An 18539-nucleotide genomic window follows, 5' to 3' on the forward strand; every position below is an offset into this window, starting at 1 on the left:
TAGCCTCATAATTTGCCCTTCCCCAATTAAAAATTTTCCTGTCCTCTCTGATTCTATCCTTTTCCATGATAATGCTAAAGGCCAGGGAGCGGTGGTCACTCCCCCAGATGCTCACCCACTGAGAGATCTGTGACCTCTCCTGGTTCGTTACCTAATACTAGTATGGCATTCCCCCGAGTCAGCCTGTCAACATACTGTGACAGGAATCTGTCCTGGACACACTTAACAAACTCTGCCCTGTCTAAACCATGAAAGCATTTGGAATGCTTACCTTCACAAGCTGTGGCTTGGAATAAAAGAGCAGGAATGTCACATTAAAACTTTATTACATGTTGGTTAGGCTACAGCTCAGTACTGTGCAGTTTGGGCACCACACTTTCTGATTAGGATGTAGTTACGCTGAAGAGGGCGTGGAGTAGAGGACTATCTCCAGAATGTTGCCTAGAATGTAGGACTTCCAGGCTTCAGAATGTTTGTTCAAGCTGAGCTTGTTTTACCCTGAGCAGAATCAGGTTTATTACTGTTTTACATGTGAAATTTGTTGCTTTGCAATGGCAGTACAGTACAAAGGCAATTGCAATAAATTATGAAATAATTAGTGTGGAAGAGGAATGAGATAGGGTTCATGAACTATTCAGAAATCTGATAATGGAGGAGAAGCTCGCTGTTCTTGAATAGTTGAGTGTGGGCCTTCAGGCTCTTGTACTTCCTTCCAGTTAGTAATGAGAAGGGCATCTACCAGATAACCAGATAACAATTACAGCACAAAAACGGGCCATCTCAGCCCTACTAGTCCGGGCCGAACCCTTACTCTCACCTAGTCCCACCGACCTGCACTCAGCCCATAACCCTCCATTCCTTTCCTGTCCATATATCTATCCTTATTGATGGAAGCTGCATTCTTAAGGTACCGCCTCTTGAAGATGTCCTTGATGGTGGGGAGGTTGTGTCTGTGATGGAGATGGCTGAGACTACAACCCTCTTCCAATCCTGTGCACTGGAGGCTCCGTATCAGGAGGTGATACAACCAGCCAGAATGCTCTCCACTGTACGTCTATATACATTTGCAAGACCGCATTCGCTTGTTGCACTGGTAGGTGAATTACAGCAGGTCCAGGTTGTTGCTTAGACTGGAGTTAATTCTAGCCGTAATCAACCTCTCGAAGCATGTCATTATGGTAGATGTGAGTGTTGCCAGTTGATAGTCCTATAGAAAATTATGAAGCTAGGGAATTTGGTGCCACAGTAAGCTGTGGGCGTCCTCATCATCGGGTGTACTTGAGGTAGAGAGTGATAGATTACTGATGGGTGAAGGGGTTATGAGTTATGGGACAAGCAGGAGACCATGGCAGAACAAATTCTTTGGGCCAAATAGCTTAATTTTGCTTCTAACTTATGGTCTTAGAGAAGTCCCAGAGGACAGTTGGGTCTTTTCACTCAAGCCCTCCAAGTCCAAACAACATCATTGAACCTTTTTTACATTCAGCTTAATTATGTTCTTCCTACAGTATGGCAACTGGAACTGCACACAATACTCAAATGTGATCCAACAAGTGTTGTGTATAACTAACATGATGTCCCATCTCTCATACTAAACTCCTCTTAGGCTGTAGTGTGGAACTTAATCAATTTCTCTAACTTTAGGTAATTCATGTTCTCTGTATGAGAGCCACCAGTTACATAGGACAGCCACATGTAAAATTAACTCTCCCTCTCGCACCACCCATTATCCTGGGCATTTTCTCTATCTCTACCATGCATTTCAGTTTTAAATGCTCCCTCTCCGCCCCCCCCCCCCCAACTCTGCAACTTAAAGCTGGCTGCTTCTTCCCAGTTTTGACAGTGTTAACTGTTTCTCTTCCCACATCATTATCTGACGTGTTGAGTTTTCATCAGCATTTTCTGATCACTGTCGTGATACCTTGCTCTGTGTCCAGTTCCAGGACTATCACTGAGCCTCTTCCTCACTGCTCACTATAGAATTGTCCCCAGTCCTGTGTTACACACCCAGCACTGACTGATCCACTTAAAGCCCCAGCAAGCGGGAAGATGGTCATACGGTTCCATTACTTGCGACCATAATGCAATGTCACTCAGAAGCAAAATGCCGTCCTCTCTCTCCTCCCCCACCCCAACCCCCGTCTCTCCATTCTCCTCCCTCTTCTTTCTTCCTTCACATCCCTCTCCCTCTTCTTCCCATCCCTACTTTCCACTGCCAGCAGTCACGGTGATGAAATGGATCCTTGAGCAAAGGGCTCAGGTAGTGAATTACTGGTGAGCAAACTGCGGGAGAGCCAGTTGCCTCTTTACCAAACACAGTGTCGCTGTTCGCAGGTCCTTCCGGGAGTGCAGACTCCCTGACTGGTTCCATCTCAGGTTGGTCATCAAACAAGGGAGCCTTTGAGTAGATATGGATTCTTTCCCATTGGGAGGTTCCTGAATCTGACCACAGGACTGTGAGCTTCACTGTTCAGTGCTGAATCGGGGCTGATTCAAATTCTTTCAGAAGCACTGGGTCACGGCCAATTTTGGGAGGGCTTAGACTAATTTGGCAGCAGGAGAGATTGCAGTGAGGTCATACAGGTGGAGTAAGCAGAGCAGACAAGCACATGGAAGTGAGTAAACTACTCTGATCTTGTACTGAGAGTTATCTGTGGAGCCACAGGAAATGGGCAGTCTGTATTTACGGTGGAGAAGGAGCTGGAAGCCTGGTGAGCTCAGATGAGGGTCCTGTGATATCCTGGAGCATTTCTACAATATGAAGGAAGGTAGTGTTAGAGGTTTTGAGGTTGTGGTAAAGTGTGGGGATTGCAGGGGCTGGGGCAGAGAGATTTTATTATCATTAGTTATAGTTGAGAGACTGAAGGGCAACGAATGTTATGCTTTTATTTAAGAAGGGCTGGGAGTTGGAGGAGGCAGGAAAGAGAATGAGCAGAGCACAGAGATACAGTTGCAAGAAAAAGTTTGTGAACCCTTTTCTGCATTAATTACTCATAAAATGTGGCTTGATCTTCATCTAGGTCACAATAATAAACACACAATCTGCCTAAACTAATAACACACACAACAATTGTACTACTTTGCATCAATACTGAGCACACCATTTAAACAATCACAGTCTAGGTTCAAAAACGTATGTGAATTGCTGGGGTAATGCCTTCTATAAAAGCTATTTGGAGTCAGGTGTGAATGCTGAAGGAGGTGACAAAGAACCCAAGGGTAACAGCAAGAGACCTGCAAAAATCCCCCAGAACTGGCTAAAGTCTCTGTTCATGTGTCCACTATTAGGAAAAAATACTGAACAAGAATGGTGTTCATGGAGGGACACCATGGAGGAGAACACTGCTCTCCAGAAAAAAAAAACATTGCTGCACACCTGAAGTCTGCAAAAGACCACCTGGATGTTCCACAACTCTTCTGGGACAATGTTCTGTAGACAAAGGAGATTAAAGTTGAACTTTCTGGCAGAATTGCACCCTGCTATGTTGGGAGGAAAAGGGCACAGCACACCAACATCAATACCTCATCTCAACTGGTGGAAGGAGCATCATGGTTTCAGGGCTGTTCTGCTGCCTTGGCCTGGACAGCTTGCAACTGTTGATGGAACGATGAATTCAAAATTGTATTAAGACACTTTACAGGAGAATGTCACATATTTGACTGGACTGTGAATGATTAAACAAGGTGTTCAATAAAGACAGGAAAGGTACAATTGTTTGTGTGTTATCAGTTTAGGCAGATTGTATTTGTCTATTATTGTGACTTGACTGAAGACCAGACCACATTTTGAGTAAGTAAGTAAGGCAGAACACTGGGTAATTGCAAAGGGTCCACAAACTTTCTTGCAACTATGTGGAATTAATGCAGAACGTGAGATTGGTACAGGTAGGCATAAATGTGTGCTAAAGGGCCTGTCTCTGAAGTACCATTCTCTATCACAGCCAGCAAGGGTCCCAACACTGATCTGTGTCACAGGCATCCCTCACAACCCCCTATCCTCAGTTTACCACACTAGTCCTCCCATGTCTGTCTGCTCTGGCTAATGGACACCTTTTATTTTCTCTGACTCTATCTCCCTACCCATACCACCTCACTGGCCATCATCAGTTGTAACAGGACAAATCATTATTCTGAGGCTATGCCCTCAGATCCTAGGCCTCCCTACTAATGATAATGTACTTTCCACATCCACTCTATCCAGGTCTTTCTGAAAATGGTAGGTTTTTACCCCCCCCCCCATCACTCTGAACTCATCAAGTACAGTGCCTTATACTTTAAGCTTTTCATCCCTGGGATCATTATTGTGAATCTCCTCTGGACCCTCTCCAGTATCAACATATCCTTCCTCAGACGCAGTACCGCTCATATGCACACCAAGTCTGTGCTGAACATTTTGCTTTTATGGTCTGGTCCTCTGAAAATGTTGCATTTGCTGCCTTTACTATCTACTCAACCTGCAAGTTAATCTTAAGGAAATCCTGAACTGACTCCTAATCTCTCTCCCCACCCCCCCCCCGTTTAGAAAATAGTCTATACTGTTATTCTTCCTTCCAGCTCAGTCCCTTGAATAAGTCCTTATAAATCTCTTCTACATTCTTTCCAGCTTAATGACATCTTTCCTATAGGAAAGCAAAGATACGTCGCATCCAGAGTTTCTCTGGTTAGCAGACGATTTCCCTCCAAGCCTCTCTGACGTAGTGGGGAACTATGTATGAGGTGTTAGAGCAGTGATTTACCATTACCTTCTAGGTGAGTTTCCAAAGAGATCACCAGCTCGTGACCCAGCACAGATAGAAAGCGTGCAGGGGAGCCGGCTGGATTCGAACTCAGGACCTTTTGTCCTGAAGTCTGGCACTGATGCCACTATGCCACCAGCCTGGTTGCTTTCCTAGAGAAGTGACCAAAATTGTACACAATACTCCCAAATGCAAACTAACCCACATCTTTGTATAATGGCAACATAACCCAACAGATGGGTGAAATGCTGGCAAACTGGACCAACGCAGGAGGCACTGTGAATAGACCTTGAGCTTCTGGGCTGTATGACTGGCTCATTGAGTCAGTGCAGGAGGCCAGAGGTCAGAGTGCGGTTCCCCACTCAGACTGCCCGACTTTCATTTAAAAGGTATTTTCCACAACCCTGGCATCACCTTTGGCCCATCCTCTCTGTCACTCAATGTAACTGATTTATTCTTCCCAGTCGTGATGGAGATGCACACAGCTGAAGTATTTATAGTTTCTTTCCCACATATGCTGTCTTACCTGCTGTTTTCAGAATTTGATCTCCAACCTGCTGCTTCTGATTTTGGTCCTTTGCCCCAGAGACCATGTACAATGCAGCTATGCTGGAAAATGTACTGCCTAAATTAATCTACAGTGGACCTGGAGCATATCAGACCATTGTTTACTGATGACAGTTCCAGCTTCAATTCTAAGAAAATACATCTCTGAACTCTTAGACCTAGGACCCAACATTTCCATTAACAATTGGATCCTTGGCTTCTTCATTAACAATGCAAACACTATTAGGCAACAACCTCTCCATCACAATTATTCTTAATACCAGTGCTCTACAAAACTGCATCCTCTGCCTCCTACTCACGCTTAGCCCCCTACCTATACACTCACAACCATGGCCAGATACTGCTCTGACTCCATCTGCACCACCACTGCACTGGGGCAAATCTCACTTGTCAGATTACAGCAAATAGAGCGTAGTGACACGATGACAACCACCTTTCCCTTAATGTTAGTAAAGCCAAAGAGCAGGCCATTGACTTCAATAAGTGTGCATTATGCTCATGTTCATATTAACAGCACTGAGAGCAAGATAGGCGAGAGCTCAATATCTTGGGAGTGAACATCAACAATAGCCCATCCTCATTTGACTACACTGATGCTGTGGTGAAGAATGCACACCTGCATCTCTACTTCGTCAGCAGATTAAAGAGTCTTTAGAGATGCACCATGCAACTGGATCCTATCCAGATGTATCACAGCTTGGTGTGGCAATTGCTCTGCCTGAGATCATAGGAAACTGCAGCGTTGTGTGTACAGTTCACGCACACTATGGAAACCAGCCTCCCATTTATGGACTCTGTCTGCACCTCTTGCTGCTCCATCAGCTGGTCACCCTCTTCCCCCTCCCTTTCATTAGGCAGAAGATACAAAGCCTGAAAACTCAAGGACAGCTTCTATCCCACTGTTATCACTCTCCTAGTACGATAAGACGCACTTGACTGCACAATCCTCCTTTTTATGGCCCTTGCATCTTATCGTTGGCCTACACTACACTTTCTCTATAACCGTCACTTCAGTCTGCACTCTCACTGCTTTCCTTAGTACTACCTCAATGCACTGTTATCATGAAATGATCTGTATGGGTGGCATGCAGAAAGGGTTTCACTGTACCTTGGTACCTACGACAATAAATAACTCATTTGAAACACAATGGTGATCTGTACTATAAATACTGCCCTTTACTACTGACATTCTCACATACCCCCCTCACAAATCTACCCATTGCCAGCCAGCCCCAAGACCCCCAGTCCTGATGCAGGGTTTGAATTGAAATTTCCCTCTACCAAGTGACTCTGAGATCATCCCTTGTTTGTTTAAACTATAAGAATACATTCCTAATTTGATTAGTCACTGGTGATACCCCACCGTGGACAGGCTACCCGTCCCAACAGAAGACAGGGACAGAATATTTGCCTCAATGGTCCCTCCTGTGTTAACGGACTGAATGGCTAAGAGACTGGTTGAATGGGGTGGGTGTGAGGACACAGATGGGGGGTGGGCGAGCCCCAATCCGATCACCAGTCAAGGGGTCTGCCCACTGTCAGTGACAGGATTCTTCACCTTCAGCTTGAACTGTCCGTGCTGAATTCCTTCTGCAGTGCGAGAGAGGAGAACGAGAGACGACAGGACTCACCCAAAATATTTTATTAGTGAGAATCAACTCGCCAGCTCTGCAGATGGATGCTGGCTCCACACCCAGGTACACAGAAGGGGAAATGGGGTCACTTCCAACAGCAGAGGTCCAGCGCCCATCACCCACACTCCCTAAACTGAAAGCAGTCAGGTATAAAAACACACACAGCAGCCAGTGTAATACCAGTCTGTGTATACGCCGACAGTATATAAAATAGGCTTCAGAAAGCCCCAGTAAAACTACATGGAGTACCATGCACCTGGAATGGGCCAGGCTTTCCAAATGGAGTCAGCAGCCAGTTGTGGTGGGAAGGGGAGAAGAGGTTTGGAGTGAATACAGGCAAGCACCAGAGACAGGTCCAGGAAGGTCAACCACTCAACCTCAACTGTGGTCTGGTCACTCACTGCACATGCATCAGCAGAACCCACAAATACACCGCTGCATGCTGAACACATGCAGCCCAATGTACAAACACGTGCCTCAAGGCACCAGCACAAACACATACACATATCCAAGTATACAGCATGACTCAAAAGCTGTACACACACACACACACACACACAATATCCAGAGAAACAGCCTGCTTCTGCGTGTATACATTACACACACACTCCCAATGCAAACAGACACAAACCCACACCATTCTCTGGCCCCAGCTGAGGAAAGGTGCAGTGACCTGAACTATGGAGAGTCTCTCACCCCCTGTGTCGGTGGGATGGACCGTGCATTTCCTGGGTCTCCCCTCCCCTACTCCCCACCCCCACCCCCAGGCTTGGCACCTGCGGCAGACCCATCAGCCTTGCCCTGTCCGTGACTGGCCAGCCTACACCCTCTGTACTGCCGGAACAGACTGTGCCAGTCTCTTCTTTGCCTTGACACGGCTGCGGGCGTAGACGCGGAGGAAGAGGGCAAGGAAGACGGTGACGATGCCCAGGGCACCCAGCAGGGAGACAGAGTGGCCATAGAGGAGGCAGGAGAGCAGGATGGCAAAGGCCTGGCGCAGGGTCATGATGATGGTGAAGGCGGCCGCCCCAAACTGGCGGATTGTGTAGAAGATGAAGAGCTGGCCACAGGCGGAGCAGATAGATAGCAACGCGGCGTGCACGCCGAACTCCAGGTGCTGTGACATGAAGGCTAGTGACTGGAAGAAGGCCCCCTGCTCCAGCAGAGAGCCCACCGTGAAGAGGCAGGAGAAGAGGTTGACCCCAAACATCATCTGCACCGGGGACATCTTATAGGCAAAGAGGGCGTCCTGCCAGTTGGACGTGAAGCTGTCGAAGAGGATGTAGCCAGCAAGGATGACCACACCCGAGAAGGTAGTAACGGTGGATGGCCGCTTGTCATGGCTGCTGGACAGCAGGAACATGCTGACTCCGGCCGAGATGAGAATAGCCGTCAGGTACTCCCAGTACTCATAGCTCTTGCGAGACACCAGTTTGCCCATCAGCATGACAGGGATGACCTTGGAAGCCTTGGCCAGCACTTGAGTGGGGAAGCTGATGAACTTGAGGGCCTCGTATTGGCACCAGCTGCTCAGGATGTTGGAGAGCGAGGCAAAGGAATACTTGTACATGGGCGCACCGTGGCGGGGCTGCTTGGTCAGGGCACAGCTAAGGCCGGCCACCGTCACTGCCAGGATACGGTTCATGAAGACCAGGAACTGGGAGTCGCGGAACTTCACCCCGGGGTTGGTGTCTGTCTTCCCATAGGTGCGGGTCATCACACGCTCCTGCAGCACACCCCACGTCAGATAGGACACCTAGTAGAGCAACAAAACAGAACATGGGACATTACAGGAACATGCGCCCGTGGCTTGGGATGGCAATCAGTCAGCCCAACACTGCAAAAAGCTAGAGAGTTGTAAACACAGCCCAGTCCATCTCCTCCACGGCCTCTTTCTACACATCTCACTGCCACACGAAGGCAGCCAGCAAAATCAAAGCCCTCACACACCCCAGACGTTCTCCCTTGGTCGCCCTCCCATCATGTAGAATATTGAAGAACCTGAAAGCAGGTGCCACTAGGCTCAGGGACCGCTGTCATAAGACCATTGAATGGTTCCCTAGTATGATAAGACAAGAGAACCGGCCTCAGAATCTCTCTCTCCATGGCCTTGCACCTTACTGTCGGTCTGTATTGCACTCTTTCTATAAATGTAGCTTTTTATTCCACATTTTGTTGTTGTTTTTCCTTGTATTACCTTAACATACTGATGTGATGAATTAATCTGTATGGATGACATGCAAAACTAATTTTTTCACTGTATCTTCGTAAAAGTGACCATAATAAACTAATATACCAAATAGCTTTACCCACATGTCTGTGTCAAACATGCTGACAAATTAAGCTGAGCCCTCCTGCCTTGAACAGTTGCAGAAAATTTGACCAGAGGCTGTTGGATGTGCCAGAACAAATGATGTGGGTAGCATAAGAAATAATGTCTAGCAGAATGAGTATAGTTAGGCAAGAAGCTAAAAAACAGGACCTCAAGGGTAGAAATCTCCCAATTACTCCCAGTCCTGTGTGCTAGTGATGAACTCATGGCTGAGAAACCGAGGTAGAGATGCAAGTTCTTCAATCATTGGAATCTCTTCTGGGGTAGAGGTGAACTGTACAAGAGGGATGGATTGCACTCAAACCAGCCAGGAACAAATTTGCTCTGCTACACGGGAGGGTTTGAACTAGATTGGCGGGTGTGTAGGAGCAAGTCATGGGATAAAGCAGTAACCAGTAAGAGCAAATTTACTCATCAGGATAGCCAGTTACACAGTAAAGGCTAAGAAACAAATACTCAATTAAACTTTAGCAATACACAAAATGCTGGAGGAACTCAGCAGGTTAGGCAGCATCTATGGAAATGAATAAACAGTTAATGTTTCAAGCCGAGACCCTTCTTCAGGACTGGAAAGGAAAGGGGAAGACGAAAGAATAAAAAGTTCTTTGGGGGGGAGGGGAAAGATGATAGCTGGAAGGTGATAGGTGAAGACAGGTCAGTAGGAAAGGTAAAAGGCTGGAGAAGGAGGGGACGGAGGTGAGAAGAGGTAAGAAGCAAGAGTGGGGAATGGGGAGGGAATTCTTTTTACTGGAAGGAGAAATTGATATTGACACCATCAGGTTGGAGGCTACCCAGATGGAATATAAGGTGTTGCTCCTTCACCCTGAGGGTGGCCTCATTGTGCCTGACAAGAGATATCGAGGCATTGGTCAAGAAAAGAAGGAAGCATACGTTGGATTTAGGAGGTTGGGGTTGAGTGAATCCCTTTGACTATAAAATGTCTAGGCCTACTCTTAAGAGGGAAATTCAGAGGGCAACTCCCCCCAGTAAATCTCCTCTGCACCCTCTCCTAAAACTTCCGCATCCTTCCTTGAAGGCAACCAGAACTGAACACAATACCTCAAGTGTTTTATAGAGCTGCAATATTACCTTACGGCTCTTAAACTCAATCCAACGACTAATGAAGGCCAATGCACCACATGCCTCCTTAACCACCTGATCTTTATCGGTTAGGGAATAGGCCAAGGAATGGCAAATTAATTTTAATAATATCAATGTGAAGTGATGTACTGGAAAGTCAAACCAGTGTAGGACTTGTACGATTAATGGTAGGGCATTAGGGAGTATAATGAAACAGAGCAACTTAGGAGTGAGCACAAATGCATTGTTCATTGAAAATTGCGCCCAAGTAGGCAGGATGGTGAAAAAGGCATTTAGCATGCTGGCCTTCAGCAAGGCATTGAGTATGGGAGTCAGACATTATGCTGCAGTCGTTGGTGAGGCCACACTTGCCCAGAGTACTCTGCTGTTTTAGTCAACCTGTTACAAGAGTTAAACTGGAAAAAGTGCATTAAAGATTTGAGGACGTTTCCAAGATTAGAGGGCCTGAGTTATAGGGAGAGGTTGGCCAGGTTAGTTCTTTATTCCTTATCCTAGGAGAATGAGAGGCAACATTACATTTAAAAATGAGAGGTATAGATAGGGTGAATGGTAACAGTCTTTTCCCCAAAGTAGGGGAGTTTAGAACTAGGGGGCAGCGACTGGGGGTAAGGGCCCTGAGAGGTAACATTTCGTACAGTAATTGGAATAAGCTGCCAGAGGAAGTGGTTCAGGTAGGTACAATGGTCTCATTTAGGAAGCACTTGGAGGGAGACAAGCTGAATGAAGGATATTGGAATTGGTGCTCAATGGTGCAGGTTGGAACAGATCAGTTGGGCCTGTTGCTATGTTTTATGCCTCTGGCTCACTCTGAAGTCTCTGTGCTGGTTGCACCCATCAGCACTTCCCGTTACTGGGCAGCCCTGTGATTCTGCACCGTGGACACACAACACTACTGCAGGAGGCTGTGCAAGCTTTCACTCTGAGCTGTGCTAATGAGGAGAGAGTTTTAGAACCCGAGGACCTGGAGCTGGGTGAGGGCACAGGGCAGCAATGTCAGACGATGGGCACTGACTGATGTGAGAGGCAGTGCTGCAAAGTTCAAGAAGAATTCCCACGGTGACTGTGCAACCAGGCTGCAGAAGTGAGATGGAGAGAGATACAGCACAGAAACTGGCCCTTCAGACCACCAGATCCATGTCAACCATCACCCAATTAAAGCTGATCCAACATTAAATCCCATTTTTATTTTCCTCACATTTCCATCACCCACCTGTCCCATCCCAGACACACAGATAGGAATGAGGGATATGGACAAATGGACCTAGCTTGGATGGGAATCTCGAACACTATGGACCAGTTGAGCTGAAGGGGATGTTTCCTTGCTGTATGATTCTAACTGAGGGATGGGGCTTTGGTCTCGGGTGCTTTGAGACTATACTACTGTAGTGTCCAACACAGAAGGATAAAGAGTTTCAACAACAGTAGAACTGGATGAATCACTCAGCACACGTAGTATGTACCACACTGCATAGAGTTGTGGACGTAGCTCAGAACATCATGAAAAGCTGGCTCCCCTCCACTCCCTCAGTCTAAACATCTCACAGCACCAGTAAAGCAAAGAACAAAATCCCCAGCCACCCCAAATCTTCTATCTTCTCCCCTTCCCATCGGGCAGAGATACAAGTGCCTGAAAGCACCACCAGGCTCAGACAGTGTCTATCCTGTTATAATTGACGATTGAATTAATATGATAAGATGAATTCTTGACTTCAGTCTACCTCATTGCATCCTCTTGCACCTTGTTTACCTGCATTACACTTTCTCTCAGTAGCTGTTAACATTTTTTGCTTGTGTTAGATATGGCCCTTGTGGCTACGGGGGTCAGGGGGTATGGAGGGAAGGCTGGTACAGGGTTCTGAGTTGGATGATCAGCCATGATCATAATACATGGCGGTGCAGGCTCGAAGGGCCGAATGGCCTACTCCTGCACCTATTTTCTATGTTTCTATGTTCTGTTATTGCTAAACCTGTTCTACCTCAGTGCACTGATGGGATGACAGGATCTGTTTGAGTGTCATGCAAAACGATGTTTTTCTCTGTACCTGGGTACACGTGACAATAATAAACCAGCTGACCACTTTACTCTGAATGATTGATGTAGGTTAGGGTTAACTGTAATACACGCTGTTGCTGTGATGGGATGGGTTGGTTCACAACCGGCTGGAGAGTGGAAATTACTGAAAGCTGTTTTCATCAGCAGTAAGACTGGAGATCAGAGGATGAGAATTTGAGGGGGAAGGCTGGTTCAGCAGGGGAACAGAAGAAATGCTTCCTGTGATAATATCTTGGGAGTGGCGCAGGCTGAACTGGTGCTTCAAGGGGTCAGAACAGCATTCGGACGGTCAATGCAACACCGGCAGGGGTGGAGGAATTGGTTGGGAGCAGGTGGTGGGATCACTGGTATTTCACCTGCAGTCCGAGGGCACAGGCCAGCAACTTGAACGTCTGTTTGGTGGGAGATGATTCTGCAGCCTCCGTTCGGGAAGTTGGGGAGTGTTCATCCTGTACCCCAGTCTTCACCTCACTGCCAAACACACAGGTGCTTATCACTGGGAAACAGAAGCCTCGACCTGGAAGAGAAGGCGGGAGAACAGGGAGTTACCTCACAACTTGGCCATTAACCTTGTAATACAAAGCTCCCTCAATGCAGAGAGTCTTGCAGAGAGCCTTGCCAGGGCTCATGGGGCTTAACTGGAGATCAGTTGGGGATATTGAAAGGCGACTCCCATCCCCACCCCGGACAATCTACAGGGGGTCACAGGCAGGAATCCTGTGCTGGGTTAAGACTGTGGTTCTCCAAGCACCCTGGAGTAGGCAGTTAGTATAGCCCTGACAAAACCACGTTATGTTTCTGAAGAGACCCACCTTCAGAAGATGGTGGGTGGGCTTTGGGGTATCACTGGACTCAAAGTCCAGACTTGGTGCTCTCTCCCCACGGATGCTGCCTGACCTGCGAACCGCACGTCCATTGACCCCTGAGAACACTGTACTCCCCAGAAACACTGTGCATTGACCCCACCTGGGGCCCCACGTCCTCTGACACCACAACATCCCCACCCAGGAACTGCCCTGCCCTCCGATCCCAGGGCAGAAGACTTGCCTCTCTCTAGGTAGTTTGTGCGTTTGAAGTACTGCACTAGCAGGTAGCCGGGGAGAAGAATGGTGGCATAACCTGCCAGGTTAACGACAAAACGCACCACCCAGAAATCTGTCCACACCTCGTCTGGGTGAGGGTCCTCAGCCCTGCATGGGGAGCTCAGCAGGACCAGGACTAGGATCAGGACCGGCACGGTGCTGAAACACAAAATACAGAGCTTTAGCATGGTTCTCCCGACTCGGCTGAGCTCCTTCTTCCCCTCGAGCCTGAACAAGCGCCCCACATTGAGATTCACCACACTGCTGACAAGAACAGTTGTAGACTAGAGGATGATGTTGCTGTAAGAGGGGCAGTGTGAGCAGCAGGTGAGCTTTAATCCTGATCGGGGTGAGGTGATGGTACTGTGGAGTACTATTAAGAACAGTGTACAAGTCCAAGGAGGCCAGCAGGCAGCAGTGCAGGAAGATCTTGCCCTCATTAATCAGGGCACAGTATACAGGAGCAGGCAAGTTCAGTACAGTGTGCAGTTCCAGTCACATTACTGGAAGGATGTTTACTGGGGAGACTAAGCAGGACGTTGGCTGGGATGGAGCAGGCAAGTCAAGAGAGAACAGATGGGCTGGGTTTCTCTTCCCTGCAGTGAAGGGGGAGAGATGCCTGATACAAGTGTATCAGATATGTCAGCCATGCCAATTGTTGAAGACCAGAGGGAATAGGCTTAAGGTGTGTAGGTGGTTCAGACGGCTCCTGGGGAAGAGCTCCCTGGGGTGGGGGAACTGGAATGCAGAATGCATTGTCTGAGAGGGGGGAGGGGGAAATTCTCTCAAATGTGAGGAGTATTAATCCAAGCATTGAATCCCCAAGACGCTGCAGGCTATACATCAAATGCTGGTAAAGAGTGCAGGAGTCTGGTGGTCAGCATGGACATGGATGTGGCAGTTCAAAGGGTCATTTCTCAGACTCTCCACCTCTATTTCTTCCTCTCCACGTCCCACCTCACACGTCCCTTTCTTCCCCCAACCACCTAGACCTCTTCCAATTTCTTTCCCTGCCTAAACTTCCCACCAGCTGTTTCCCACTCCCCTCCACCTCTCAGTTCCTTTCTGTCGCCCCTCCTGCCCTGAACAACTCTCCTCCCTTCATGGACATAACCCATCCACCTCCACCATGACCCCATACAACTCTGGCATCCCTCCCTGCCTATTCTCCACATTGCTTTTCCCTCAATTGCCCCTCCTTCCCCATGCTTACCTCCCTCCCTGCTCAGGTGAAGATAGGTTGATCAGGTTGGGCCAATTGGCATTTAGAAGAATGAGAGGGAATGTTATTGACACATCAGATTCGGGCGGGGCGGGGGGGTGGCGCCTGACAAGGTGGGTGCTAAGAGGGTGTCATCCCTGTTGAGGATATCTAGAACCAGTGGCAGCAGGATCAGGATTTGAAGTGGGAAGGAATTTCTTGTGAGTGTGGTGAATCTCCGACTCTCTCAGGAGCTAAGGAGGTTATGACAGATATTTCCCATAAAAGGGAGTGGAAGGATGGGGAGTGTGGGGCTGAGGCCAGGGTCTTTCTGAATGGGGCAGGATCCAGGGCCAGTGACCACTGCTGCTCCCACCTGAAACCCAATAGAGAGCAGCACAGCAACTGGCCCTTGGGCTCACCATAACTGTGCTGAACATGATGCTGAATTAAATTAATTCTCTTCTGCCAATATCTCTCCATTCCCTGCACATTCACATTTATCTAGCAGCGTTTTTATCATACCTGCTGCACACATTGATAGGGTGATAACAAAGGCAGATGGTGATTTATTGAACAAATTGAGTGTAAGGGTCAGGAAGTTGTATTGCAGCTTTATAACATCTGATTGATCCATTATAAGGAGGATGTGGATTTCTTGGAGAGGGTGTAGAAAAACTTTACCAGGATGCTGTCTGGATTAGAGGGCAGGGGCTATGAGCAGAGTTAGGGCAGATTTGTTTTTTTTTCCAGAGCAGTGGAGGCTGAGGGAAGACCTAATAGAAGTTCATAAGATGATGAGAGACACACAGGGTAGACAGGTGGTATCTTTCTCCCAGTATTGATAATAAAGAGCATGCATTTAAGATAAGAATACGCAAGTTCAAAGAAGTTATATAGAGCAAGAGGTTACCAGGGTGGTGGAGGACATCAATTTGGTACAGGCTCACGTGACTGTGCAGAGAATTGAGGGATATGGACATTGTGTAGGTAGAAGGGATTAGTTTAGTTTGGTGTTTAATTAGTTAGCATAACGCTGGGCCAAAGGGTCTATCACTGTACTGTTCTATGCTCTTCCAGCACCCCTGGCAGTGTGTTTCAGGTGGGGGCAGGGGGTACAAAAAACCTGCCCTGCACATCTCATCTAAATTCCCCTCGCACCTTAAATACATGCCCTCTATTATCTGACATTTCTGCCATGGAGGAGGAATTCTGGCTGTCTACCCTCTCAGAATGTTATAAACTCTGATCAGGTCTCCCCTCAGCCTCTGCTCAAAGAAAACAACCCAGGTTAACCTCCCTTGTTCAAACCCCTCTCCACCCCTCGCTGGGAAAAAAACAGAAGCAGCCACTCCCACCAAACTGAATCCCACTGCGTCTGCACCCCTCAATTCCCTGCCAGTGAACAATCTGATCTCTGCTGTGAATTTATCAACTTGGAATCCACGGCCCTCTGTGAGAATTCCAGAGATTTACAAGCCTTAGGAAGAAATTCCTTACCCGAAGAGTTCCATGGCTTGGACTCGACCTTGAGGTAACAACGTATCAGTGTCTCTCTTGCGCAGACCCTCAGGATCCGGTGTCTCGCTGAGATTAATTCTAGCTGCCCTGTCCGGCCCTGTCCCAGCACCCCCATAATGCATCTGTGCAATACCAAGGTATGTCCTTCACACCTGCGGGACAGGTGGTGCTGAGGGAGCACACTTTGACGATGTTGACTCCCTGTTGCCTGTTGCTTTAATTCTCCATGCCCCACCCACTCTCCTCTCTGTATCTGGTAACTAACACCCATCTCCCAAGGAGCAACATGGCAGGTACCAGCTCTCAGGCACAATACTGACCGGCAGATGAGTCAGACCTTTCCGGTTCAGTACAGGTCCTGCCTATTCTGTAGTACAGGAGGGCAGCGGGTGGTCCTGGTTGCAATTCAGTTGTAGCCCTCTCTCTCTGTTGCATGTTGGAATCTATTCTTCGAGTATATATAAATGAACAAAAATGTAGATGGTGGGTTATTAAACTTAATTAGCTCCACCCACACTGGTGGGGTTATTGACAGTGTAGAGGATGGTTAAAGGATACGGTGAGATGTATGGTTCACCAGTTACAGATATGGGCGGAAATGACAGATGGAGTTTAAACCAACTAGGTGTGAGGTGTTGCACTTTGGGAAGATTACTGTAGGGGATAGGTGTAGTTTACTGCAGGACCCTTCACAGCACTGAGGTACAGAAGGAGCTGAAAGTGGCCACGCAAGTAGACAGTTTAGTAAAGAAGGCGTATGGCACGCTTGTCTTCATCGGTAGATGTACAGAAGAGGTTTAAGAGGATGCTGTCTGGGTTAGACTGTATGAGCTATAAGGAAAGGTTTCACAAACTTGGATTGTTTTCTCTTTGACTCTGGAAGCTGGGGGGAAAACTGAGGCACAGACAGGGTAGACAGTCAGTCTCTTCCCAGGGTAGAAATGTCGACAACCAGATTACCTGCATTTGAGGTGAGAGGGGAAAGTTTAAAGGAGATGTGCAGGACAGGTTTTTAAACACATTGGAATGTGCTGCCGGGAACTGGTGGAATCAAGTACATTTAGTGGTGTTTAAATGGCTGTTAGACACGAACGGGCAGGGAATGGACGGACAGGATCGTACACAGGTAGACATTGTGGCTGAGGGACCTGTTCCTCATGAGCTGTCTTCCCCAGCACATCCACCCAACTGTGCCCCTCTCTTCGCCCGTCATCACCTCCCTCCCTCCTTCCACCACCCTCTCTGTCCATCTTTCTCCTCGCCACCTCTTTTCCTCCTCCTCCACCCTTCCCTCCCAACACCCCCCCGCCCCCACCTCCACCTCCACCTCCGGCCCAGCTCCATGATTCCCGCGCTCTGCCGCTCTGCTCGCTCAGACTCCGTCTAGGCCTCGACCCTGTCCCGGTCCCGGACTCGGCGCCTGTTTCCCCTGCGCTCTGATCCCCTTGGCGGGCGGGCTGGCCTCCAGCATCACTCGGTGTCCTGCGGAGCCTCCGACTTCCAGGCTCCGGCCGCCGGTGGCTCCAACCCGACAGCTGACGGCAAGGTCCTAGGCGGAAGCGAGCAGTGTCCAGCTGCTTAGCCAGTCTGCCCGCCCGTGACAGCGCCGCCAGCGGCAGGGGGCGCTCATGCAGAGAGGGGGGAATATCACACCCCAATTTTGAATCGCACAGCATCTATCATAGGTCCATCCTATCATCAGATCCCTAATGTAACTCCATACCTCTGATTATGCATACACTTTATTGTTAAAAGGCACTAGAGAATGGGAAGTGGCTGAAATTACTGTGGGCTGCACCAACATTCCTGCCACCACATACTTCGGCTTCAGAGCACTATTAATGCATGACCTTGTGGTTCTTAATACTACCTCCGATGCTTCCGTTCCCCCTTGAATGGTCACAGGCCAGTCAGTACAAAGAATATAGGACAAAATATCAAATAAATGGTTAGTTCACCCATGATGTTTGTTCCAATGAATCCCACCCAGCTCCACGTTTCATATCTTCCCACTTCCTGCCTGTTTATGCGCTTCGAAATGCCTCTTAAACACTATTATCTGCTTCTCTCACCTTCCCTGGTAGAATGTGCCAGGCATCTACCACTTTTTTAAAAAAGATAAAAATTGTCCTGCACACCCCATTTAACCTATGCCTTCTGTTGAATCTGTTCACCTTATCTCTGACTTGTTCATCCTCTCCAAATACGTCACTCAGTTCTCTAGATTAAATTCCACTTGCTGATATATGTCCAGCCACCTATCTCCTGAAGTCAGCGCTTTCTCCATCGTTAATCAGACTACCAATTTTGGT

The 18539-nt window shown here is 48.0% G+C and overlaps 1 protein-coding gene across 4 annotated transcripts; it reads right to left on the bottom strand.

The window, feature by feature from the left end:
- Nucleotides 1-6906: 6906 nt before the first annotated feature.
- Nucleotides 6907-17809, bottom strand: slc35b2 (solute carrier family 35 member B2). 4 transcript variants are annotated; one of them, XM_063040493.1, is made up of 4 exons: nt 17555-17809; nt 13471-13664; nt 12780-12940; nt 6907-8693 (listed from the first exon to the last, which is right to left on the bottom strand). In XM_063040493.1, the coding sequence occupies exons 1-4, from the start codon at nt 17569-17571 to the stop codon at nt 7758-7760; spliced, it is 1308 nt and encodes a 435-aa protein (XP_062896563.1). In that variant the 5' UTR covers nt 17572-17809; the 3' UTR covers nt 6907-7757. The 4 variants fall into 4 exon arrangements, with proteins under 4 accessions (XP_062896563.1, XP_062896562.1, XP_062896561.1 ...); XM_063040492.1 differs by having other exon boundaries at nt 17549-17809; XM_063040491.1 differs by having other exon boundaries at nt 17543-17809.
- Between the last annotated feature and the right edge of the window lie 730 nt (nt 17810-18539).

The sequence above is a fragment of the Mobula hypostoma genome, chromosome 2, assembly GCF_963921235.1.
Source record: "Mobula hypostoma chromosome 2, sMobHyp1.1, whole genome shotgun sequence".
NCBI lineage: Eukaryota > Metazoa > Chordata > Chondrichthyes > Myliobatiformes > Myliobatidae > Mobula > Mobula hypostoma.

Coding starts and splice junctions, on each gene's coding strand:
- slc35b2 (XM_063040490.1), bottom strand. CDS start 16,349: ATGCATTATGGGGGTGCTGGGACAGGGCCGGACAGGGCAGCTAGAATT. Junction 13,665..16,206: donor CAAGCCATGGAACTCTTCGG/GTAAGGAATTTC, acceptor TTTGTGTTTCAG/CACCGTGCCGGTCCTGATCC. Junction 8,694..12,779: donor CCTGTGCCCTCGGACTGCAG/GTGAAATACCAG, acceptor TTGCTCTACTAG/GTGTCCTATCTGACGTGGGG.